This window comes from Bos grunniens, chromosome 28 (assembly GCF_055505025.1).
Source record: "Bos grunniens cultivar Pamir isolate PY7600 chromosome 28, Bosgru_T2T1.0, whole genome shotgun sequence".
In the NCBI taxonomy this organism is placed as follows: domain Eukaryota; kingdom Metazoa; phylum Chordata; class Mammalia; order Artiodactyla; family Bovidae; genus Bos; species Bos grunniens.
The window spans coordinates 36,849,463-36,876,964 of record NC_141192.1 but is presented as its reverse complement, the minus strand read 5'-3'; the positions used below and the strand labels follow the sequence as shown (position 1 = coordinate 36,876,964).

The 27,502-nt window shown below is 42.1% G+C and overlaps 1 protein-coding gene across 1 annotated transcript in view; it reads left to right on the top strand.

The window, feature by feature from the left end:
- Window positions 1-400: 400 nt before the first annotated feature.
- ACTN2 (actinin alpha 2) overlaps window positions 401-27,502 on the top strand; it is a 78,907-nt gene continuing 51,805 nt past the window's right edge. Inside the window, exon 1 of the mRNA XM_086382796.1 lies at window positions 401-699. Within this exon, the coding sequence (XP_086238922.1) occupies window positions 574-699 (126 nt within the window). The 5' untranslated portion in view covers window positions 401-573. The remainder of the gene's footprint in view (window positions 700-27,502) is intronic.

Genomic DNA, 27,502 nt, shown 5'->3' with positions numbered 1-27,502 from the left:
ACGTATTCACGTTTGGAAAACGTATTCACATCTGGACAACACAGATGTGCCGGGGTGTGGGGTGGGGTTGGGGGGAGTGGTCAGGGACCCAAACCACGTGTGTCCCTCCTCTGATCCCCGAACACCCAAGCACCCGGGTAACCCCACCTGGGCGCCGGCAAGTCCTGCCGCTCCATTAGCCTCAGGGTAGATGGTGCCGGTGGACTCAGCTCGCCGTGGGGCAGGTCTGGGGTAGCACCCTGCGTGCGGACCAGAGTCGCCCGGCCCCGCCGCCAGCCAGCACGTGCTCGGAGCGACGCGGGCGGGCGCGGGCGGAGGCCCAGGCGGGGCGGGGGCGCGGCCGCGCGGCCACGTGACGGGCGGCGCGGGTATTAAGCGGCACGGCAGCCGCTCGGAGCCCGAGCTGGTGCTTCGCCCGCGACCCAGCGCCCAGCGTACCGCCCCGAGAGGACCGCGCGAAGGTCACCCCGCGCCCGCCTGCCCGCCGCCCGCGCCTAGCCGGCTCCGCCGCGTCTCCGCCCGCCCGCCCGTCCGACCCTGCGCGCCGCGCCGCCGCCGCGACCACCGAGCGCCATGAACCAGATCGAGCCTGGTGTGCAGTACAACTACGTCTACGAGGATGACGAGTACATGATCCAGGAGGAGGAGTGGGACCGCGACCTGCTCCTCGACCCCGCCTGGGAGAAGCAGCAGAGGAAGGTCAGCCGGGGTCGCGTGCTCACCGTCTGCGGGCTCGACCCGCTTGTCCGTGTGTCCCTTTACCCGGGGGGCCTCCCGCGCGGGGTCGCCGCCGACCGGGTGGACTAGCGGGAGGGCGCTTGATGGAGGCTGTGTGGTCCCGTGTCCTAGAAGCCCGGGTGCCCCGGGAGAGAGGAGATAAAGTCCAGGGACGGTCAGGGAACTGGGCGTCGTGGGTGCGCGCGCGCGTGTGCGTGGGTGCGCGCGTGTGTCACACGAGTTACAAAACGAAAAATGTTAAGGGAAGTACAGTGCGGGCGTTTCAGTTTTAACCTGCCTTAAACCAGAATCTGAAAGTCTCAGGTCCGCTCCTGACCCCTCGAGTCTGTGACCTTCGCCACAGAGTTATTTGCTGGTCCCGTTGTGTTCAGTAACGCCCCCCCATCCCTCCCCAAATAAAAGAGGTCAAATGAACATCAGCTTCATTCCGATTTTCACAGGGCTGCCCCAGAGAAGAACTGGAAATCATTTATTAAATGTTCTGGGGCTTCTTGGAGAGGGATGCTGTATGATCACCAGACATTCACCCATAAAGTAATAGTTATTTCACACTCTATTTATGGTTCGTTGAGGTAAGCACACAGAGACGAGGGAGTCAGCCAGCTCTAAAAGTTCCCTGCTCATCTTCTTTGGCGCTCTCTGGGGGCCCAGTGGAACATTCCACTATTTCAAGGTTTCTTCTTGATCCCTTTGGCTAGAACTCTAGGGACGGCTCACCAGGAGGCTAAATCCCACCTCCGTTTGACTGGGCGCAGAGCCTGGCCGGGTCAGGGATGCCAACGCAGACCTGCTCACCCAACCTTCTGATGACAGTGTCCTGGCAGAAGCAAAGTGCCCTATGCTTTTTCACCCCCTGTTTTTCTTGGGGTGGGGCAAAGTGTGTTTCCCTTCTAAGGGCCTGCTTTTAAGTGGATAACGTCTTTTGACCATATGTGTGCATGGGAATGCTCTGTGTAGCTGCCACAATGGGTGATTATCTGATAGTGCTTGGTGAATAAGTGTCTGGCTGCAGGAAACACATCCCATACTCCTAACAAACAGAGGCAGAGAGGTCTCATATTTGGATGATTATCAAATAACCATTTTAGAGGGTTTTTTGGTTATTTATAAAATAACCAAATATTTTCAAATCCAGATTTTTCTTTTGTTGTCATTTCTCTGTTAAGGAGACCACTTAATAAATTATTTATTTGCAAGCTCCAGTTTAGCTACATTTCATTCTCCCTCTGAGTCCCTACCTTCTTGGAAACAGTGGAATGAGAGTGATAAGTGGAAGTTGAGTCTATAGAGGAGAATAAAATTTCAGATCTTCTACAGTTTTTAAAATGATTTATTGTGAGGGAAACACCTGGCCTGAGGATTATTACTGTTTATTATTATTGTGTCATCTGGGCTGATGGACGCATCATCAGTCAGAAAGAAGTTAAATCGTTGCTTTGATTTTTAACAGTGTGTTTCTTTTTTTTAAAAAGTTTTCCACGGTTTTTATTACTACATTTTTTTCATGGATTTTTTTTTAAGTTTTAAGTCTTGCAAAGATTGCTCTTTTTTTTCTCATGATAGGTAGTCTGCCCATCATTTTTGAAAGTAATAGTCTAATCACAATAGTTTTTGTTGATTTTTTTTAAAATTACAGTATAGGGCAGAGTTAATTTTAGTTTTCAAAAGCCATATAGACATATGTCATTTGTCATATATACATATATGTATATAAAATATATATATTTGCATATATAGTTTTTAATTATTTTACATATAATGTATAATTATATATAATTTTTAATACACATTATTTGGGGATATAATTTCCTTGTTGTAATTTTTTAAAGTTTGGGGTTCCTATGTGAATATATTATTAAAACTGTATAACACTTGAAATATATTATTGAAAAACAGACATGTGTCTTGGTCCTAGTACAGAATAATGCTAAAAAGTGAGAATTAATTTTTTTCTCAGGTAGATTGAGTGCTGTGTTGTGACATTAGGGAAAAACAAAACAGAAGGAAATTTCCATTAGGACATGGACCTGAACAGATCCAGAAGATCCTCTATTTTCTACTTTTTGTAGAGAACTCACTCAAGGCAGTAAAATAGTTCTGAACTGGGAGGTCGTGGCAGCCAGCGCAGTGGCCTCTATTTATGTCCTATGAGCCAAACTGCTGGAACAGGACAAGGATAAAATGCCATTGTTTCTATTGTGGGCTACCTTCTCCGCACTTGCCGTTTCAGTGATATGCCGGGTATGAGATCTGTCAACAGATGCTGGTAACACATGATGACGTCTGTAGTGTTATAATGGATGTGGGGCCTAATTATATCCACAGTTCACAGAGTCTCATGGACTGTGGTAATCCTTGCTCTCTGGTATGGAATTCCTCACTACAGAGGACTTAGTAAAAGTATAGTGCTGTGTGTGTGTGAGGAGAGGTTTCTTTTTTTTTTTTTTAACATTAATTTGGTCATCTTGACTATTTTAAAGTGTACAGTTCAGTGGTCTTAAGTACATTCATATTGTGTAGTCAGTCTCCGTAACTCTTTCCTTCTTGCAAAACCCTTTAAACTCAAACTCTTACCCATTGAACAATAATTTTCTATTCCCCCCACCCCTAGCTCCCGGCAACCACCCTTCTACTTTCTGTCTCTATGGATTAGGCCCCTGGGGACCTCCTCCTGGACTCATACACTGTTTACCCTTTCGTGTCTGGTTGATTTCACTTAGACTCATGCCCTCTAGGTTCATCCATGTTGTGTCATGGGTCAGAATTTCCTTATTTTTAAAGCTGAATGATAATTCTCTGACTGTATGGCCCACATATTTTGTTTATCATCCATTGATGGATTCACCCATGGGTTGCTTCTACCTTTTGGTTATTGTAAACAGTGCTGTGAACCTGGGTATATAAATGCCTTTTCTTGACCTTGCTTTCAGTTTGGGTTTTTTTTTTTTTTTGATTGTGTACCAAGAAGTGAAATCTCTGGTTCTTGTGGCAATAATTCGCTTTTGATTTTTTTGAGGGTGCACCGTGCTCTTGCCACAGTTTAGAAGATGTTGAATTTAGCAAGAGTGTGTACAGGTACTTCAGAGTTCTCCCCTGCTGTTTCCAGGGCTATTTGAGAATATTTGTATTCATGTAAATGGGGCTGTCTTCAGTGGACTTTTAAAACTTCCAGATCTTTGGTGCTTAGAAATAAGTTTCTCCTGGAAGCAAAGAGCACATTCAGCCTTTAATTCAACAGTGGCTTAATTGGGAGGTGACTTGTCAGAACAGCAATGCTGAATATGTGTGCTATCTCTGTGGGCACAGAGTGCTGTCCTTCACCACCCTGCAAGGCTAAAACAGGCCTTTTTAGGAAGTGACTGTGTGTTTCGGTACATAAAGGCTTCTTCCATCCTTGATCTGTAAGAGCTAGGTGATCAATACACTTTTCTGTTCATTGTCAAGAGCATAAGAGAGTTGTTCACTTATTCCACATTCAGAATTCTGATCATTTCTCATTGTTTCTAAAGAAATTCAAGTCCTGTGTAGTCACAATTTAGATGGACCAGCTCATCATTCACCTCAGTTCACCGGCTGTCAGTCCTGCCATCAGACTAAAATGTTGCCACATGGGGTCAGGCAGTGTGGAAGGACACTTGCGTGGGAGTAGCTGCCCACAGGTCCGGATTAAATAGAGAGTTCAGAAACTGCCAGTTGCCCCTTTCCATGTTCTGATGAGCAGCTGTTGGCTTAGGATGCAGGTGCGGGCTCTTCTACCCTGCACATTGGTCCTGCGGGAATTTTTCCTGGGGAAGAAAAGGTGAGAATCGTTCCAACAAGGTGAATGATGAACCAAGGGCCTGTGCAGTGTCTCAAATTCATGAGCCCTAGATGAACCTCAACTCCGCCTGGTACTCTCTGGCCATAATTAAGTCACTAGACCTTTAGAATTGTGTATCTTCATCTGGAAAATACAGATAAGGGATTCCCTGTCTTTCTTGCCTCATAGTTTTTCAGAATCAAATGGTCAAACTAGTTTCCATCGAAGGGGCTTTGTAGACCGCACAGTGATCTGTAAACGTAAATGTTATTACTATCCTTATGCAGCCAATAGTTGTTAATTTCATCAAGCAGTGTCGATAGCGATCAGTATTGCGGTTGGACTTTTGAGGGAAAAAGAAACACATTATTTGTTCCTTAGTGATTTGGATGTAGTTTTTTTGTGTGAAGTAAGATGTACAGAGCATAAACTTTACCATTTTAACCATTTTTAGGTGTACAGCTCAGTAACATTAGTACAGTCACATCTGACCTAGAGAGGTGGGATGGGGGAGGGTGAGAAAGTCACCAAGTGGCCAGACCGGGATTCGGGCCTCGAGACACTCAGCTCCGTGATGTGCTTGCTGACATGTCTGTTATTCAAGATGTGTTTGAAGAAGTGTGAAGAAGAGAGGAGCTTAACTGAAGCCAAAGATGCAGATTCAGTCCCAGTGTTCTGTGACAACCTAGAGAAGTGGGATGCAGTGGGAGGTAGGAGGGAGGTTCAAGAGGGAGGGAACATGTGTATACTTATGGCTGATTCATGTTGATGTATGGCAGAAGCCAACCCAATATTGTAAAGTAATTGTCCTCCAATTAAAAATATATAAATAAAAAACAAATTCAGAGAGAAAATTACATTGGTAAACTGGGGAGCCAGGTTATAGAGGACCTGGGATGCCAGGGTGAGTGTGGACTTCGAGCTCCAAGAGAGCTTTGGGGAATGCTTGAGCTAGGAGGAGCCCCGTTTCAAGTAGTTTATTGTTTGTAGAATAAACGGGAGCCGGTAAGCGCCTGAGGTGGAGGATCCAGGTAGAACTCATTACGGGGACTATACATTTCAAGTGGTGAGGATTAGAAGCAGTGTTGAGGAAGGCATTGATTTGAGAGAGATCAGGAGGGATTATAAAAAGTACTAAATAACCCCATGTGGTTCCCTGGCAGGCTGCTGTATAAATCCAATTAAGCAGACACGATCTCACCATTAGAGCTCCTGGACTTAAAACTCAAGATCGTGATATTGACAAGTAACGAAACTAACCAGGAGTACCTGCTTCTCCACTAGGAGATGTGTCTGGTCAGAAGGCTAACCATTTATGGGATGTATCATCCAATGCAGGGGGCCGAGTGCTGAGGGGCCAGTTGTGCATCCAGGTGGCTGTTGCCTAAAGAGAGGACTGGAGTTTCAGGTATCCATTGATGTCCAGAGAGAGTTGATGATGGGCAGGCTTATAAGATAGGATCTTGTAGGAGCCCTAAGAGACCTCTGCCCCCAGAGTGGCTGTTGTTCTCAAGGTGCCCTTGGTTTGCTGTGCAGAGTCACAGGTGCAGTAGCTGTAAGGTGGAGAAATCAGTCTTTTTCTCTTCATCTTCTTTTAGGTACTGTGATATGTCCTGGAGTCTGCCCTTCACCCTTCAACCTAATTCACCGAGGAAGAAACTTGAACCCCAAATAAGCTTTTCTGAGAGTGTGGGAGGAGGAATAGAACTCTTAGCTGGGAAACCTAATGAACACAACTTCAGAAAAGTGTCAGAATGCCCTGCAGTCTATTGCTGCAGCTGGGAGACACCTACAGAAAAGGCGCAGCTCCTGGGTGGGTGGGGGTGCTCCCATGACAAGCAGAGGAGTTGACACGGAATACGTTGGAGGACAGTCAGAACCGTACCACTGTTTCCCTGGGAACGGGACTAGTTCTTCCAGAAAGAACAGAAAGCAAAGATGAGGGGAAATTGCTTGCTAACTACTGTGCTAGACGAATTTCTCAGGCAGGAACATCTTAAACACAAGAGATGGGTCTGTCTAAAGAAGGCTGAAAACTATGTTTTACACAAACACCTGTCTGAGCAATTGCACACACACTTCTCAGTATACCCCTCCCCCTACATTTTCCTTGAGCAGAAACTGTCAGTAGAAGATTGTTCCCTTGCAACCTGTACTGAGGAGCAGAATAGAAGTGGAGCAGGAGCATGGCCGTTCGTTCTTTGGCAGCTGTTGATTACAGTCATGCTGGGTACCAGGGTTAGAGCATGGAGTTGGCTCTATCCCAGGCCTTAAGGGACATGCAGCATAGTTCAGGAGACAGGAGAGTGAGAAGCACAGAAGAGGGACTGGCTCACGGAATGAAGCGGAGAACATTTCCAGAGCCCCTTCTACATGGTTCCTGGTCACAGTGCTTGGAAGCATCTTCCTCTCGGGCACCCAGGTGGGGAAACTGGGAGTTAGCCTCAAGCCCTTCCTCTCTCCCAGCCCCTGTGGAGCCCACCTCCTAAAGTCCCCCAGACCCTGCCCCTTCCTCCCATCATGTGCTTTAAGGCCCTTCAGAGTCTCTGCGTTAACTGTCTGGGTTGGGGCGGTGGCCTCTGCTTCACACTCCATGCTTGTGCTCAACTTATCTCCCTGAAGTGGACCAATGATGGAATACAGGGACCCTGAAGGCATGAGCAATAGGGGAGGAATCCTCAAGAGAGTCAGAGATGGCAGAACCAGAGGAGGAAGAGAAGTACAGGAGGCAGCCCCATAGTAGTGGCTAGAGGTAACCATGGTCTGAGCTGGGAGCAAACCTAGAGCTCCCAGAAGGAAGACAAGACTGAGTTACACTTCTAACACAGCCCTTATGCACCAACCGCCCCCCCCCCCCCGCCCCCGGGAATATTTGTTAAATGAATGAATGCCAAAATACCCCTACCCTGGTTTACACCAAAACTTGGGAGCTTAGGACTTCATCTTACTCTTGACACCCCAGGTCTAAAAATATGGAAGCCTAGGTGAGCCAGAATTTATAGAAGAGGCTCATAGAGAAAGATGCTGCAGGAGTGATCTTTATGAAACATAAGCCTAGTCGTGTATTTCTACTTAAAGCCGCTCTGTGATTCTTTTTCTAAATTTATTTATTTGGCTGCCTCGGGTCTTAGGAATGGCACACGGATCTTTGACATGTTATTTGGGATCTTTCGTTGCTGCACGACGACTCTAGTTGTGGCTTGCAGGATTCATTGCTCCATGGGAACTTAGTTCGCCAGGCAGGGATTGATCCCACGTCCCCTGCGTTGCAAGGCAGATTGTTAACCATTGGACCACCAGGGTAGTCTCCCTCTGCGGTTCTTTATTGCCTTGAGGGGGCCTTTCAGACCTCTCACAGGGGTTTTGGGGGTCAGGCCATCCTCTGTCGGCTACTCCTCTTACTCCAAGGGTTCTTGTGGTCATCATGTTGTTTTTAGTTCATCCCTTTGCTTATACCCAAGTCCGGCCTCCTCCCCCGTTCTGGGAGTCCTTCCTGCTCAGGCCCCTCCTCTAGAACGTGGCTCACTAGATGCTCTCCTGGTCTCTCCCGTGAGCAGATGCTCTTCTTTGGTCCCCTGGGCCTACTTGGAGTCTGCACTCACATTTGTGAAGTACAGAAATTACAAGTCATATTTCGGAAAAGAATTTAGTACAGTTATTAATCATTTTTTTTTTGCAATCTTTGTAACTCCATGAGCTACAGATGTATTAAATCCACCTCACACTCATGTTTAATGCTCCTTAAAGGTGTTTTCTCAAAGCATTTTCTCAAGTTCCACAAATGATGAATTTCTCCAACTTAGTTCTTATTCCAAGACTGATCCTAGAAAGAGAAGCTGCTTAATGTTTGTTAAAAGTTGCAATTTAGAGATTTGGGGAATAAAATAAAACCATACATGTAGATATATTTAAATGGTAATAAAATGTGTCACCACATGAATGAACAAAATTCTGATAACCTAGATTTAATTTCACATGATGGTTTTGTCCAGATTGAAAACATCTACCCATGTAATAAAATTCCAAATTCATTGAGACAGAGAAGTATACATTTAAATTTGTTTTTCTGTATGTAAAACCTGGTAAAACAAGAATTTTTGGAAGACATGCCAGGCTTCACAGTAGCAGAATTAGAAAATAGGGAAGAGATGCAGGTGATTCTGTGGACCCTGGAAAAGAATCTACCTGGGACAGTCTTGGTATAAGCCAAATTCAGGACTACATAGTTAATGTGACTTTGAGCTGTGTTTGTTTGTTTTTGCTAGGGGTTAAATGTTAGGCATCATTCCTAGAGATTACTGTATAATGAAAATAGATTCTTATTAGTGTCTATCACAACATGAAAAGGCTTGCTATCTTAGTAAAAAACTGTTTTTTTAGTAATTGTGAAGGTCAAGAGGACAAGTAGGTGACTATGAGATTGGGGTGGGGAATGACAATAGCCTTTAATATTGAAGATACGACTGCATCTTATATAGATACTTATAACTGAGATTGGCAAATCAAGAAATCCTATCTTTTAGAGTCATGAGGGGTCTTTAAGTTACTTTATTATAGTCGAACAGGATGGGAAGATAATAATTACTTAGGAGATAATCTCATTGCTTTTTATTAGAATTTTAAGATATTTTGTACTTATTAGGTTGAACCATAGGCAATTTTTGACCTCCCCAAATTGCAGTTTCTTATGGCTTGACCCGATAAAACCACTGTATCACGGCTACTGTCCCACTATATTTGAGGTACAGTATTTGACCAAGACCTCACAGTAGCCAAGCCATAAAACTGAAATCAGCTTGTTTCTAGTCTGATTTCTAGTGCCTTTGGTATTCAACTGGGAAAATAAGGGGGTATTTAAGTTTTTGTAGCAGTTAAAATGGAAAGGTTTGGATCGAGGGATTGACAGCCCATGGAAACATCGAAAAGAAAGGTCAAGCCTAGAGATTTACATGCAGGAGTTACCTGCTCAGAGGCCAAGTTTGAAACTGTTAGGAGGGGGAAGTGGAAGATGTACCTGGCAGACGCTGAGGTGAACTAACATTGAGGGCTCCTGCAGGAAGCAGTAATTACCGAAATGAGGAAGCATTGCTTTTCTGGAAGAAAACATGCATTTATTGGACGACTTGGAACCACTCAAACTGTCGAAATGTCTTTGCTTTTCTTCCTGAAGAAATCTCACCTTGGTGTTTTGTTGGAACTTTGCCATCTGAATCTGGCATTTGAATTGGTTTAGTTGCTAGAACAGAAACCCAGGGACTTGGCACCGTGGAATGGGAGCTCTTTTAGCTCATGAGATAAGTTATGGTTTCCAAAGGAAGTGAAAAGCTGTAAGAAACTATTTGTGGTGTGTGCTCAAGTCTGTGACATAGAATCCTTCTGCAACTGGAGTGGCCAAGGAGGGGCCTTCTTGAGGAAGACTTTGTTGCAAATTTGTAAGGATTATTAAGAGAAGTAGTTTCATGACTGAAAAGAATTAGTTTCATCTTAACATACCAAATGTAGCATTCAACCACAAGGTAGATTTCTCTTTTCGTTTATTATTATTATTTGGCTGCAACATGCAGCATGTGGGATTTAGTTCCCCAACTAGGGATTGAACCCACGCACCCTGAATTGGAAGCTCAGAGTTTTAACCACTGGACTGCCAAGGATGTCCCTAATATTTCCTTTGATTTTTCCTTTCACCCTTAGGTTACCTAGAAATGTGTTACTGAATTTCCACTTATCTGGGAATTTTATGGAGGGCTTTTTGTTTCTGATTTCTAACTTAATTCTATTATGGTCTGAGATACTTTGTAAGACTTATATCCTTTTAAATTTATTGAGAGTTGTTTTGTGGCTCTGAATATGATATATCTTGCTGCTCATGCTGGTTATTCATAATCCCCAAGTCTCATTTGAGTGATTCAAAGTGCCCATAATAGAAACCTGCATACACAGTGGGTTTTGTTATAGGAGAGAAAGACTGAGCTCTGGGAGTCATGACTGCCAAGGAAGTCCCAACTTTTTCTGTTTTATTGTTTATAAAATTTTAAAAATGAGATGAATGGTGGTCCTCATTTAGGTGTTTTGTTTCAAGTTTTTTTTTAATCTTGTTTATATTTGTTTTTTCAGCATAACAATACAAGAAAAATATTCCAATAAGACAGTAAAAATGATCTTTTAAAATGTGGATTTTTTGCTAGTGGATTAAAAAAAGAGGGGGAGGGGCTTTGGCACATGGTTCCCAGTATTCCAAGCTATTCACTGTTATATGGCAGAGCAGCTCTTTATTGAGAATTTCCAGGCACTGTTTCAACCATCTATATTATTTTATTCCAATGTCATGGCAGTCTTAAGAGATGAGTAGTGTGATTCTTACTTTTCCATTAGGGAGGTTAAGTAGCCCACCTACGGGTGGTTGAGGGTGGGGAAGTGGTGGCTGGGAAAGGTACACAGAATTTTGTCTGTATTACAAAGATATTATCTTTCACAATCAAAATTTTATAAAATACAGAGGTGCTAATTATTTTATTGTGTATTTTGATCTGCAAGTGGCAGAGCTGAATTTTGTATCCAGGTGACTTAACTCCAGAGGAGGTGCTTTTATTTTTATTTTTAAAAGATTTATCTTGTTGAAGTTTGGTTGATTTACAATGTTGTGTTAATTTCTGCTGTACAACAAAGTGATTCCGTTATATACATGTATTCTTTTTCATATTCTTTTCCATTATAGTTTCTTACAGGATATTGAATATAGTTCTCTATGTTATACAGTAGGACCTTTATCCATTATATATTGGATTGAACCAAAATATGGGTTGATCAGAAAATTCATTCAGGTTTTCTCATAACATCTTATGCAAAAACTCTAATGAACTTTTTGGCCAACCCAAAATATAATAGTTTGCATCTGCTAAACCCAGATTCCCAATGCATCCCTCCCCCAAACCCCCGTTTGAAAGGGGGTGTGTGTCTGGATTTTTAATTTCTAAGTGGGTTAAGGGGGACTATCTGATGAGAATGAGAAGACTAAATCTGAGACATGGAAAATATTGTCCTTCCAAGATTTTCCCATAGTCAGGCTCTAGCAATCACTCTATCCCACAGAAATGCCAGAGGAGGAGCACAGGGACCACAGGAAAAGCCAACTACATCTTTCAAATGGAGGCTTCTTGGACATGCCACTAAGGGCACATCTTTGGAATTAACTGCTGGTCTGTCTGACACAGTTCCAAAAAGAAACTGGAGTTCAGGATGCCTAAGGAATTGAGTCAGTTCCCTTTTGGAACGAGAAAAGGAGACTTCCAGAGGCAAGAGTGTAGATTAGATCCATCTTCCAGCAGACATGATGTCTTAGTGGACAAGGATGCTCGCCAAGACTTGGGCTCCACAGACATTTGGCCAGTGGCAGTGCCAAGGACTCCCTTCACTTTACATTGAAAATACCCTGCCTTTCTTTTATTTATTTTTAACTTATTATAGAAAATTTCAAGCATACCCAGAAGCAGAGAGAACATATAGTGAATCCCTCTGAACCCTACCGGGCAAGTTTCACAAATAAAGGATGCCCGGCTCTTCCCCCTACCTCAGCTTTATTGAGGTGTCATTGAGAAGTGAAAAATTGTATATATTTAGTATGCCACATGTTTTGATAAATGTGTACATTGTGAAGTAATTACCAGGGATGTGCAATCCTAAAAGGAAAAAAAAAAAGTTATGTTCAACAGATGCTTTATTCTCTAAACCAAATTGTGAAGCAAAACTGCCAAGTGAGCCAATTGTTGCCTTCCCTGTTTTCAAAGTTCTGGCTCCTCCCCCAGACCCAGGCTTCCTGCTACCTGCTTTTTGACCATCCAGGTCTCTTCCCTGCTCTGCTTGGACACCTCTCCTTACCCCCAGTTCCCCTGATAATTTCTCACAGTATTATGATTATGTTATGATTGTCTATTCCTAAAAACTAAAGATTTTTAGGCAAGATCTGCCTTTCCAAGGATCATCAGTTTTTTTTAACTTTTTTTTTGGCTGCATTGGGTCGTGGTTGCTGTGCACAGGCTTTCCCTAATTGTGAGGAGTGGGGGCTCCGCTCTAGTTGTGGTGTGCAGACTTGTCATTGCAGAGGCTTCTCTTGTTGCAGAGCACAGGTTCTAGGGCACAAAGGTTTCCGTGGTTATAGCACGCAGGCTTAGTTGCCTCACAGCATGTGGAATCTTCTGGGACCAGAGATCAAACCATTGGTAGGTGGAGTCTTAACCGCTGGACCACCAGGAGTATCCAGGGGATCATCAATATTTTAACGGTGACCTTTCTAAGACAATAATGCTGTTGTCTTATTCCTGGTTCCAAGAAGAACCCTAATGGTGAATTTCAGGCTTGGAAGGGGAAGAGAACAAAATTGTGCCAAGAAACCTCTGTTGGCAGAGGCAAAGGCTTTTAACATCCTGTAAACTTGGTGGATGGGTTCACCGAAGTTTGTGAAAAGGCAGTACTGGTAGGCCATTTCTCTTCTCTTGCTGCAGACTGATCAGATAAATTGATCCCATAGCCTCCTTCAGGTTTATTGGTCTGACTCCTCTGACCATTGCTTTTACTGCTTTGAGTGGGGACCTTGAATTTGAGACAGGAGGTGGGAACAGTGTCTGAAGATGCTGAATTTGATACCTCTGCATCTTTATTTCCTCCACCATCCCCAGAAGAGAGCCAGAGGAAGGAGTCGAACAGACATCTAACATGGCTTTGGGGAAAGGTTATTTTTAGGGGCAGCCTTGCCAAGACTGCTTCCGGAGCTTTTATTTAGACATAGATCAGGTCCTCACCTGCTTAGGTATGTGAATTTCTAGGGGAGGCCTGGAAGGGATAGGGACTATCTGCATGTAGCAGTTCCAGGTCACCTCCTTCCTTGCAAAGATTGATTTTATTTGTTTCCCACCTTTATTGAGGTGTAATAGACATTTAACACTCTGTTGGTTGAAGGCATATAGCATGATGCCCATCTCTCAGATTTTCAGTTCTTTATGAAAGGTAATGAGGAAGAGGGGGAGATTAATCCCAGAGGTCAGGTGACCCCCTCATCTAGGTTTTCCCAAGACAATCTCAGTTGTGGCTCTTGTCCCAGAGTAACTATAAATAGTGTCACCTTTGACCTTCAGAGGTGGTCCGGCTTAGACTTTAAATTCTGTGGTCACTCTGTTCAGAGGAGATACACAAGGCCATTTCAGAGAAGGTTAAAATAATATTGAGACCCAAATAATTTGTATATTGGACAATAATGCCTTTTCTAAAAGTTCTGGCCTATTTCTGAAGTTGAAAAAATGCAAATATTAGTGAAATGAGAGTTCTAAAACTTCGACAGATTTAAATATCACAGCCCAGTAATTTCTGAGTCTTCTAACTCATGAATCCTTTGGAAGACCAAGCCTTGCAGCCAACAGTGGGAGTGAGACCTATGTCTGAGAAGTATGGGACCACTGACCTTACTGGAGGCCTCCTGTGGGCCAGGTTTCCCTCTGAGATCCACATCACCATTGTCATTTTGGTAGTTTGTATACCGTCTGTATAGTCTTGTAAGTAATATTTATGCTCATACCTCAGATAGTTTGATAATAATATGTGCTAGACTTTAAGGGTGCTGATTTTGCACGTCTAGAAAATTAAGGATTTTCTTTACCAGTGGCTCAGGGTAAAGAGGTCGCCTGCCAATGCAGGAGACATGGATTTAATCCCTGATCCCTGATTCAAGCAACTAAGCCCATGCTCCAGAGTTATTAAGCTTGTGCTCTGGTGCCTGGGAGCCGCAACTACTGAGCCCCTCTGCTGCAGCTTCTGAAGCCCAGGCACCCAGGAGCCTGTGACCCACAACAAAAGACGCCACAGCAGTGAGAAGCTCACACATCGCAACTATCGAGTAGCCCCTGCTTGCAGCAGCTAGAGGAAGCCCATGTAGCAAGGAAGACCCAGCACAGTAAAAAATAAATAATAAAAGTAAATAAAAACTTAAAGTGCTAATCACTCAGCCATGTCCAACTCTTTGCAACCGCATAGACTGTAGCCCACAAGGCTACTCTGTCCATGGAATTCTCTAGGCAAGAATACTGGAGTGGACAGTATTGTCCTAGAGTAACTATAAATAGCGTCACCTTTGACCCTCAGAGGTGGTCCGGCTTAGACTTTAAATTCTGTGGTCACTCTGTTCAGAGGAGATACACAAGGCCATTTCAGAGAAGGTTAAAATAATATTGAGACCCAAATAATTTGTCTATTGGACAATAATGCCTTTTCTGAAAATTCTGGCCTATTTCTGAAGTTGAAAAAATGCAAATACTAGAGCTGTTCCCTTCTGCAGCGGATCTTCCTGACCCAGGAATCAATCCCGGGTCTCCTGCATTGCAGGTGGATTCTTGACCACCTGAGCCACCAGGGAAGCCCCAAAAATCTGAGTTAAACATTATTAAAATATCTGGACCTATTTCCAAGGTCAGATCTCTAAGTTTGTTTTTTATGACAGCTTAAATCTTTTTCTTAAAAAAATTATACATATCTTTAGAGACTTGAAAGTCTGATAGTAAAGTGGGAATAAGTATATTTAATGTCAGATAAAATTGTGTTTAATGTGAAATTGTCCCTTCTGTGATGAGACACAGATAGAGTAGTCGCCATGGGAGTCCTTTAAGGACTTGGTCAGGAAACAGGGAAATTGCTGTCAGAAATACCTGGAGGGTGACCGTGGGTCTATTGCTGTCACTGGTGTCTGGGTAACTAGACACTAAGGACTCCAAAGGATTTCTCTTCCATGGCCTTGGACTTGGACAGGGTGTACCTTCTCCACGGGGCATTTTTTGTTGTTGCTGGAGTATAGTTGATTTACAATGTTGTATTAGCTTCAGGAATATAGCAAAGTGAATCGGTTATACATAGACATATGTCCATTCTTGTCTTTTTAAAGATTCTTTTCCCATATAGGCCATTACAGAGTGTTGAGTATAATTCTCTGTGCTATGCGGTAGGTTCTTATCACTTACCTATTTTATATGACATTTTAAAATGTGATATTGAACTAGGGATTTCTGCTGTGAAACTTACCCCCAAAAAAAGCCTTGAAGTAGCACTTTATCAAGTGATTAACTTCAGAAATTTAGACTTGCTGGAGTATGTCCAATTTAAGTCGCTTTCCTTTTTCAGGTAGAATGACAAAGGCTGAGGAAAGTAAAGCTAGTTAGCATAATTACAGCTAACCAGAGAAGGGCAGAGAATCTAACCTAACAGATTGTATAGGCTTTCCTAAACTACTTTTTGGAGATACATTTTCAAATAATTGCCCAAGTCATATGTCTTTATTACAGAAAATATGGAGAAGAAATTTTTTAAAGTCACACCATAGAGAAAACCAGTGTTAACATTTTGTCCTATTGCCTGCTAGATGACTTGAGGCCATAGTTGAAAAGCATATATTTATGTTTCACACTATAATATATATTGTCTAAATGGCTTAGGATATGAAGACTTTTGAACACTTTGCCCTCAGCATGAGCCCTAGGGAAGAACTTCTTGATGGAGGAAGTGCCAGCCTGATTCCCTCCAGTGGCAGGAGCTTTGGAAATGCGCAGCTTCCCTTTTTCGTAGCCCTTCTGCTTTCCAGAGCTTTCCCTGTATGTAGTGAAAACCTGTGGATGGAACTGACTGGTGACTGTTACCCACTTAGAACCGTGCTAGGGTTCAAACCACCAGCACAAAGCATGTGGCGTATTCCAGAGAGCCATTTCCTTCAAAATAAGCACTTTTAATTTTCTGTGTAGGCAACCATTTATTTGGGTCCCTGAAAATAGTAACAATATGGTGAAGTTGAATTAAAGTATATTTATTTTGCTGTCTGGGTAGAACAAGCTGCTTCCCCAGTTGCCAGGATGGACTGGGGGGAGGGGACGGGGAGGGGGAAAAACATCAGTAAGCTTTTCTTTAAGCTTGAATTCATCCTCAAGAAGAGGGTCATGAAAGTACAATGAATGCTGCTCTTGCCTATAACCAAGGAACAGTTGGGTGTGCCCTGACCCAGAGCCGTGTCTTGCAGATAATTACCCAGGCTCCAAGGGAACAAGTTATTTTGGGAAGCATAGCTCAGGATCAATCATATGTAAGGCTGTTTGTTGGGAGCCTTAAATGCTTGCTTACCAGAAAGTCCTCAAAGGAATTCTTCACCGAGGTTGTGCCAGCTTGCGGGAGGCAGGTGTGACCCCACGCAACTCCCAGCCAGAGGCTAAGTCAGGTTGTTGGCCTCAGGAAATCTCTAAGCTCAGATGACCAGGCATCAGTAGCTTTCATGTGGTTCTTTGAACTTATCTTTTTTTTTTTTTGGTTCTAATACTTTAAAACAAAAATGACCAAAACTTTGATTCTGTGGATATTTGATTTGGTACGCATATGCTTCCAGTCCTAAAATTGTTTGGGAAGTAATTGCATATTGCTAATCTTAACTTCCTTCTTTTCCATTTAACAGTTAAGATGGGGAGTTTCATCAAGATCATTTAATTGCCCTTTAGAAGACAGAAAGCTGTAACTTTTTAGAAAATTTATTTTTAACTGGATAATTACTTTACAGTGTTATGTTGGTTTCTGCTGTACAGCAGTGTTGAATCAACGGTAAGTATACATAAATCCCCTCCCTTTGAGCCTCCCTCCCACCCATCTAGTCACCACTGAGCACCAAGCTGAGCTCCCTGTGCTATACAGAAGTTCCCCACTAGCTGTTTTACACGTGGTAATGTATATCTGTCAATGCTGCTCTCTTAATTTGTCCCACCGTCTCTTTCCACTGCTGTGTCCACGAGTCGGTTCTCTCAAGAATTGAAAAACATCCCTTGGAATTAAAGGTAGTTTGGATTGCAAACTAGTACCTGGTCTGTGGCTCAGAGAACTGTTGCTGTCCTTGCTAGGTTGCCTCTGTCTTGAGGGCTATAGAGATGTAAAGATGAGTAATTGCAGCTGAAAAGTAAGAAATAGGGAATGAGTAATGAAGACTCCTGTAAGTGGTAATAAAATGTTTGTAGGGAATTTTCTTGAGTGGGGAGGAAATTAACAGATGGAAATATACTTTAGCCTCCAGAGAAATGTTTGATTTTTTATGAAACAGAGAAAAGTGCTAAATAATTCAACCCAAATCCAATATTATTTATGGTGATCTGTGTAAGAGGGAACACGGGGACACACATTGGGATTGAAATGAAAAAGGAATGCAGTAAGCTGAGACTTCTGACAGTTGTCATTTTCACAGGACAAGGGACGTGTACTGTCGTTAATATCAGCAAGTGATAGACTCCAGTTAGTTCACTGTTTCATTCTTTTTTGTAACATTTTTGTTCATGTCCTTTTTATTTTTTATTGTAATATAGTTGATTTACAATATTGTGTTAGTTTCTGGTATACAGCAAAGTGATTCAGTTATATATCCATACATATGTGTATATATATATATATATATATATATTAGCATATTCTTTTTTGCATTCTTCTCCATTATGATTTATTACAGAATATTGACTATAGTTCCCTGTGCTCTACAGTAGGTAGGACCTTGTCATTTATTTTATATATATTAGTTTGTATCTGCTAACCCTAAATTACTAATTTATCGCTCCCCCACCCTCATCCCTCTTTGGTAACCGTGTGTTTGTTTTCTGCAGATATCATTCTTGTGCATTGATTACTACTGGCCTTCATCAAAATCAGATCAGTAAAATTTAGATTGGAATAGTGAATATTTTAGCACATTTGAATGTTTACCTCTTTTTAGAAGAAAGACTCTATAAGACAGTTCTTAAGTAAAGGTAAAATCACGACTCTCATATAAGCAGAAAAATAAATACGTATTAAAGATGATGTTTAACTAACTCATGAGAAAACTGGAGAGGTGTTCCAGCTGGTTCAAAAGAGAATCTAAAGTACAGTTGTACATTTATAGATTAGGAGTATTGAAACTAATGTCCGAATAGCAGCAGATTCTGTTCGATGGGAGCAAGGAGGATTGTCCCTGAACTGAACAAAAGGCATTCCCTTCTGTAGAAAAGAACCGGGCTGCATTGCTCACTCATCTATTGGTTAGATACATGAGCTGTAGAATAGCGTGGAAGGGGTGCTGTAGCCAGTGCACCACTTGACCTTCAGAGCTCAGATTTTTCCTAACATAAAGTACTTTATTATGTTAAAATTTTATATATTTTTTAGTTGAAGGTAGTTGTTTTACAGAGTTTTGTTGTTTTCTGTCAAACATCAACATGAGTCAGCCATAGGTATACATATATCTCCTCCCTCTTGAACCTCCCTATATTACCTTATTTAGCTATTTCCTCTTTCCAAATTCCATGACTTTAATCTGTCCCATCCTTTCTGGAAGTTATGAAGGAGACTCCATATATCAGACAGATCATTCCTTAAACCAGAATTAGTCTGGGCTAGACTTGGCTTTGTTTAAAACCTGAAAAGCATTTTTGTCCCATCAGGTAGCCTTGAGGATCATTAGCACATTTTTTTTATCTATTCTGAACATCCAGGGACTAAATGGAAGTCAGTTTTATGAACCTGGTGATTGAAGCCTAAAATTCATGATGAAAACCAGAGCTGGTTAGGACTGTGTTTTCAAGGGCTGGGAAAGCCATTTTTACCCTCCCCACTTCAGGTGTCACCCATTAGCCAGATTCTATTTTTAGATTCTCTTCAGTAGTGAGGATTTTTATGAGTAGTGAGCCATTTTTTGGGAGACAAGATTATAGACTCCTTTTTATTTTATTTTTTTAAACATTTAAGGGTTCTCTAGTTAAGTTTGACATAATAAGAATCTTCAAAAGCCTGGAACTTGACCAGATAGAGACTTCTAGCTCTGCAGTGGTTTTTATTTTTTCAGTTTAAAAAATCTGTTAGCTGTCTTCTTTGTCCCAAAAAGTCAAACAAGATGTTATTCAGCAAATAGTTACTGAGTGCCACTGTGTCCCAGGATAAAGTGTCTGGAACACAAAACAAAAATCCCATCTTTGGGAATTCCCTGGCGGCCCAATGGTTAGGACTCTGAGCTTCCAAGCTGGGGGTCAGGGAACCAAGTTTCCCACAAAATGTGTGGTGCAGGGAAAAAAAAAAAATCCCAGCTTCCCTGTGTGTCACTCTCACAGACATTTTTAGAATGTTCCAGGTGATGGTGTCACCCACCAGGTATTTCTGAGAGGATTTTTCCTGCTCGCTTACCAAGTCCTTAAAGCCCTCTCATGGTGACAGCCCTACTTGAGTTGCTCGTAGGCTTTGACACTCCTTAATTAGAGATTGTTAGCTATTCTCACATTGCCTAGAAAGAAAGCCTGAATCCTACTTGTAGGCAGTATTTGTTGGGGATGAATCAGTGGGAAAAGACTGCCTCTCTTTTTTTTTTTTCTCTTACTTTGTCTTTGAGTCATTAAATTTGTGTTTATGTGTATTCCTGATACTCAGATGAAAAGCTGTATGTTGGTACTGTTAAGGCTCCAATTTATTTATGACTGAAATTGTCACAATTTAAGCTTGAAGTATTAAAAACTTGAATGGGTCCTGGCTCTGTATGGGTTCATACAGGTGTACCTGCTGGGTGCTGCGTTCATTAGGTGATACAAAGGTGAATAAGGCAGGACTAGAGAGTACTGCGGAGAAGGCAGTGGCACCCCACTCCAGCACTCTTGCCTGGAAAATCCCATGGACGGAGGAGCCTGGTAGGCTGCAATCCATGGGGTCGCTAAGAGTCGGACATGACTGAGCCACTTCACTTTGACTTTTCACTTTCATGCATTGGAGAAGGAAATGGCAACCCACTCCAGTGTTCTTGCCTGGAGAATCCCAGGGATGGGGGAGCCTGGTGGGCTGCCGTCTCTAGGGTTGCACAGAGTCGGACATGACTGAAGCGACTTAGCAGCAGCAGCAGCGGAGACTACTGTGTTCATTTTGTGGATCTTTGATGCATAATCTGTGCCTGTGGGCATGTGGAAAGCCTGAGAAACCAGTTGTGGGCCTTCCATTTGCAATGGAGTGCAATGGAATTTGCCTTTTTGCATGAGTTAACTTTAAGGCTGTTTGTATCTAATGTATCATGAACCAAATTCTGATTTCCATGTAGCCCTTCATATTAACTCTGCCTTAGGAGTAAGTTTTTTTTTAATGCATGGACAAAATATTTTTACTCTTTATGAGCAAACACTAGTATTGTAAGCACCTTGTACCCTGAGGAAGTTAAGATATGCCAGTGGTGTCCTCGTTTCTTTGAATGGTGGGGTGAGTTTATGTGATAAACCAGGAAAGGTAGAGAACTGGTGTGGTTCTGGGTCCGTGCATCCCTCGCTGTCTGTGTATAGCAGCAGTCTATGAAATGTGCTGAACTGACAGTGCGTTTATACTCGTTTATCAGAGGTGGAGTATCTCCTATGCTCAGGTAGACATAAATTGTGACCATGGACTGTCTTTATTTTTCTATGCAGTGACTTACTTCCCTTTCCATTGAAACCCCAAAGCACCTCAAATTTCTTTGAATTTCCATCACCTACTGCTTGCTGTTCTCTTGTGTTCCTGTAGCATTTATATTTGCAAAATATTTTGCAGTCCCCTACAATTCATCATACTTCCCAGCCAACTCGTTGTATTAGGTTCATGATGCATTGCTTAGGGGAAGAAATAAGCCACAGGATTGGCAGAGGCAAACTATTATTTATAGGATGGATAAACAACAAGTCCCACTGTCTAGCACGGGGAGCTATATTCAATATCCTGTAATAAACCATAATGAAAAAGAATATGACGAAAATATATATGTGTATAACTGAGTCACTTTGCTATACAGCAGAAATTAACACAACATGGCAAGCCAGTTGTACTTCAATGAAATTTAAAAAAAGAAAAAAAGTCACAGGAAAGATGAGCTGACTTGCCCACACCAGACGCTGAGTTGGTCACAGAGCCAAGCTCAGGCTTTTAGAACTGGTGATTTTTAAGGACTGCTAACCTGAGCTGTTGTGTGCTATGTTATCCAGCAGGATCTTGGAGACTAAGCAAAGATTTATGGCCAGAGAATAAAAGGGCTACCCACCATGCCGTTAGCTGCCTGGTTATGCCAGTTATGAGACTGTTAGGGCCCCAAATGGACTTACGAGATGTCTGGTAATTGATTGCAGCGCATGCAGCGTCCTTAGAAGGAACACTCTTCTACTTACTTACTTCTTGCTTTGATTCACTTTTTTAAAATGTTGTGTGTAATTGAAAAGTGTGCTTGGGTGCTTGGCAACCTTGAAGACTTGGAATTTTTTGAAGATCATTATGATCTTGATTGATGATTAGTCAATGTTCATTGTACTGAACAGTTGGTCACCATTGTGAGTGACTGCTGAGTCCTGAGAGCTATTCTAATGTTAAACACCAGCAGAAACACCTTTCCCCCCGCCCCTGCAATTGCATTAAATTTTGTTCTTTTTTAAAAATTGACATATACTTGATTTACAGGGTTGTGTTACTGCTGTACAGGAAAGTGATTCAGTTACATGCACATATAAAGTCTTTTTCTTTTATATCCTTTTCCCTTATGGTTTCTCATAGACTTTTGCATATAGATCTCTGTGCTATACAGTAAAACATTGTTGTTTATCCGTCCTATAAATAATAGTTTGCCTCTACAAATCCCGTGGCTTATTTCTTCCCTAAGCAATGATCCATGAACCTAATACAATGAGTTGGTTGGGAAGTATGATGAATTGTAGGGGCCTGGAAAATATTTTGCAAATATAGATCGTGTAAGAGCACAAGAGAACAGCAGTGGGTGTTTTTATCTATATAAAAGCTTGCATCTGCTAACCCCAACCTTCTACTCTATCCCTCTTCCACGCCATCCCTCTCCCAACTCCTCCCCCTGACAACCACCAGACTGTTCTCTTGTGTCCCTGATCCTGAGAAACACCTTTTAAATGTTTTTAAAGTTGGCAGAGTGTCTGACCCTTTCAATTTAAAGTCACTCTGCTGATTTGTCTGATGTGATTCTGGAGTGTTTTTCTGATGTGATTCCGGGCATTGTGGCATCGTGCAAACTCACCCAGGGCTGTTCCCCCATGATGCATGGGTCAGGGTCTTTCTGGATGAGGGGTGGGGAAACTTTGAGGTGAACTAGCATGACTGCCTCTACCAGCCACGTGGGTTGCATGGATCTGCCCCCTCAGAGGAGCAACTCTCTGCCCTTGAGGAGGGCAATGCCTCCTTACTTAAAATGCCAGAGCTGCCCCGCTTCTCCTCCCTTAACCAGACATTTTACAAAATGTGTGTATCTTCCTAGACACTCCCACCCCCTGCCTTACTTTTCAAATATTAAAAAAGGACCAGGATAGTAATTAGAAGCAATCCTGGCAAATTGGGAATTTGTGAAGTGGAAAAAAAAAACACGGTTATAATGATTATTGTAAGTAGAAAAAGAAATGGAGCGTTGTTAGAAAATTGACTTAACAGAGTTGTAGTTTTCAATAGTTTTTTGCAGGAGGCAGTTCAGAGCTATTGTGATAATAGATTGTGTTGCCCAGCTGGCCTTTGTATTTCTTCTCCTGATAACCTTTTGAATAATTTCATAAGTTGATTGGGGCGGTTTTTTTTGGTAGCTGGGAAAGTGTCAGGACATGAAGGACAAATAATTGCGTGGTGTCAGAGTCAGAAATAGAATCTGAGTTCCAAGCCATGATAGTGAGCTGGACCCGGCCCTCCACTCTCTCTTGGGGACCACTATTTCTGCTCACCTGGGGCTCAGTTGTCTTGCCCAGAGGATCTGGCCAGGAATCCACACTCTGACCCTCTTGATGTCTTTACTCACGGACGACAGTAAATGAGAAGCGACTCAAAATTGTAGAAAACTCTGATGCTGCCTTAAACTGGTTTTGACCTGATAGACAGTGCTGCTTTTTAAGTATAGTTGATTTGCAGTGTTGTATTAATTTCTACTGCACAGCAAAGAGATTCAGTTATTTATATACATTTCTTTCTTTTAAAGTATTCTTTTCTGTTGTGGTTTATCTCAAAATATTGAATATATTACAGCTCCCTGTGCTATCAGATCAGATCAGATCAGATCAGTCGCTCAGTCGTGTCCGACTCTTTGCGACTCCATGAATCGCAGCACGCCAGGCCTCCCTGTCCATCACCAACTCATACTATAGAGTAGGGCTTTGTTGTTTATCCATTCTTTATCTAATAGTTTGCATCTGCCAACCCCAAACTCCCAGTGACAATGTTGTTTTATAATTAGTGGATTTAAAAGCTGAAAGTTATTCAGGCTTACCTAGCCCAAACTTCATGCTGCTGTGCCCAAATGCCCCAGCCCTCAGTAAACCCTGGTCTGTTTCATTCAGAAATGCCCAATGACTGAAGTGAGTCTCCATGTTAGGAAATGTGACCTCAAATTAGTATTTTATGTAGTTATTATGAAAATAAGAGCTGGCTCACAAAATATAAAGGAAATTGATATCTGTTATGTTGCCAGATTTTTGTTTGGAGAAAATGGAATAGTAAATTGAACAAGGGTAGTCTTACAGGAGCCAGCCCAGTCCTACAGCCTTATTGCTAGAAGAATTAACAATGAACTGATGGCGTGAAATGGACTCATACTCAGAGACCTGTGTCAGATTCAGGACTGATTTTCTTTTCTTTTGGTCCTTTTTTGTGTCAGATGATGATGTCTCCCAGGTAGAGCTGCAAACTTGTGTTATTTTAACAATATAATTAATCACAGATAGTACTCATTTTCATGGAAAGATGTTGTTTTCCCCTCTCTCTTTGGAATAATCTACAATGTAGGTTGTTATATCTGTAGGCTTAGTTAACTTAAAAAGAAACTAAATACAAATGCATAATGTTCAATAACTCAAGCGTATCTCGACATTTCAGTGAGGATATAAGTACTTTTTTGTCATTAAGCACAGTGTACTGATTATCGTGACATATAATTTAACTTTGAGAAAGGCAACAGAGTTTCTATGGACTGGGAACTTTGCTAGTAAGTTCTTCAAAGAAGAAGGTCCGGCTTCTGAATGGAGATAGCAATTCATGCTAACAGATATTCTTAGGAAACTCCTACAACTGACATTTTTCTTTCTTTTAAAAAAATTTTTATATTATATTAGAGTACAGTCGATTTCTAGTGTGTTTCAGGTGTAGAGTTCCCTGTGCTATATAGCAGGTCATTTTGGTCATCTGTTTTATATATAGCAGTGTGTATGTGTTGGAGAAGGAAATGGCAGTCCACTCCAGTGTTCTTGCCTGGAGAATCCCAGGGACGGGGGAGCCTGGTGGGCTGCAGTCCATGGGGTCGTGAAGAGTCGGACACGACTGAGCGACTTCCCTTTCACTTTTCACTTTCATGCATTGGAGAAGGAAATGGCAACCCACTCCAGTGTTCTTGCCTGGAGAATCCCAGGGACAGAGGAGCCTGGTGGGCGGCCGTCTATGGGGTCACACAGAGTCGGATACGACTGAAGCGACTTAGCAGCAGCAGCAGTGTGTATGTTAATCCCAAACTCCTCTAATTTACCCCCTTCCCCAACCTTTCTTCTTTGGTAACTATAAGTTTGTTTTCTGTCTGTGAATCTGTTTCTGTTTTGTAAATAAGTCCTTTTGTGTCATATTTAGAAAGACATATAAGTGATGTCATATGATATCTGTTTTTCTCAGACACACTTTGCTTAGTATGACAATCTCTAGGTGCATCCATGTCGCTGCAGGTGGCATTATTGCATTCTTTATTATGACTGAGTAATATTCCATTGTATATATGTACCGCATCTTGTTTATCCATTCATCTGTCAATGGACATTTAGGTTGCTTCCAGGTTTTGGCCATTCCAACTGACATTTTTCTCAACCACCATGTTTTAGGGGTTGAAGAGCGTTTTCTGGCTCTCTAGATTATGTTCAGGAGTACAGTGGAGGTGCACCTGCTGATCATTTGAATATCCTTCAGACTTTTCACATGAAAACATAATACTACAAGTCATGGGCACAGAGCCTTAACCCCCAGTTGTTTTCCTCTGCTCTCTGTTGTTTCAGAGTTTCAGTACAGTGGCCAGGGAGGGTGCCATATGAGCAGGGAGACCAGTCTGCACCCACTGTCCTTCCTGGCCGGTGACTCATGGGTTATGATTCTGTATATTTCAGGGGGAAATGCTATTATTTACTCCTCTGCCAAAGGAATGTATACACAGTGAGACAAAGACTCCCGTGCCTTTCCATCTTTCAGTGACTAAACACTCATTCCCTTAGCTTTTAAAGAAATAAATCCATATGTATTTATTTTATTTTTTATTGAAGTATAATTGATTAAAGGGTTAATTTCAGGTGTACAGCAGAGTGATTCAGGTATACGTATGTCTATTCTTTTTCAGATTCTTTTCCCTTATAGGTTATTACAAAATATTGAGTATAGTTTCCTGTGCGATACAGGAGGTCCTTGTTGGTTATCTATTTTATACATAGTAGGGTGTATCTGTGAATTCCAAACTCCTAATTTATCCTCCCCCCTTCCCCTTTGGTAACCATAAGTTTCTTTTCTATGTCTGTAAGTCTATTTCTGTTTTGTATATAAATTCATTTGTATTCCTTTTTTTAAAAAAAATTCTACATATAAGCAATATCATATGATACTTATTTTTCTCTGACCTACTTCAGTTAGTATGATCATCTCTAAGGTCCATCATTCCCTTAGCTTTGTCATGAGTATCTTAGGAGGGTGAGAAGGACTAGGAACGTCAGCCTTTTCTATCTGTGAGTAGATGGTTATGTGTTTTCCCGTCTTGGTTCTCTTTGTGAGGCTCAGAAAGATTGTTTTAATGTGCTTAATTTTAAGATGCAGAAAGGATCTATAGAGACTTCCCTGGTGGTCTCATGGTTAAGAATCCGCCTGCCAATGTAGGGGACACGGGTTTAGTCCTTGGTCTCGGAAGATCCCACATGCTTATGGAGCAATTAAGCCCAAGAGCCACAACTCGAGAGCTTGTATGCTGCAACAAAAGATCCTGGAGCCACAACTAAAACCTGACAGCCAAGTAAATGAATACTAAAAAAAAAAAGTATATGTGTTTATCACTAGGTGAACAGGAGCAGAGAAGTAGCTCTTTTCTAGGAGAGAGAGAGAGAGGGAGGTTTGAGTTGGAGGCAAGGGAGGAGGTTAGAGAGCCTTAATGTGACGAGGCAGCGTCTGAGATGGATTCTAGGCTGGGATACATTGACCTCTTTCCTCGTGGGACTGTGTCTGGTTTATAGAACACCATTCCTTTTCAGAAAGGACACCTGCCTTGGTAATCTGGTTTGACCCAAGGAGCCTCCTTTCAAAACCACATGGACATACCTTGGTTCCATTTCAGTTCTCCAAGATTTAGTTTGCAGGGACCTTAAAGATGCACATTGCCATCAAGTAACAAGAAAATCCACGAAGATGCCTTTTAGGTACAATGTGTGGGATTTTGTTGCTTCTGTGATGGATTTCATTTCTATCTCCTCCATGATTTGCAGCTTTTTACGGAAGCAGGGGACAATGGGGAAGGCATGGAAATGGTCTCTGTGGGCCACGGTAATGAAAACTGTAAATAGAGTGAAAATTAAACAGTCTAATAAAGCTTAAAATTCCTTTTCAGAATGTACTGGCCTCTTTGCAAGCTATTATCACAAAGCCATTGGGGTCCTTTTTTGCATTGAAGTTAGTCACCACAGTTATTGGCCCTTCAGAATACTCATTAAAGAAAGTGAAACTTCATTACACTTAACTGACTAAATTGACCTTGTAGATTCAATTCATTCTCTGGCTTAGCACAACTGAATAATTATCTATGGTAAATTACCTTCATCGTATGCATGCCTATAAAAAGGTGGTATCCAACAGACGTTCACAGTGTTCCACAGTGGGGGGTCAGGAACTGCACTGACTTCATGAACAGACTTGGCGCTCTATCCAGAAGTGCTTCTGATACTTGTA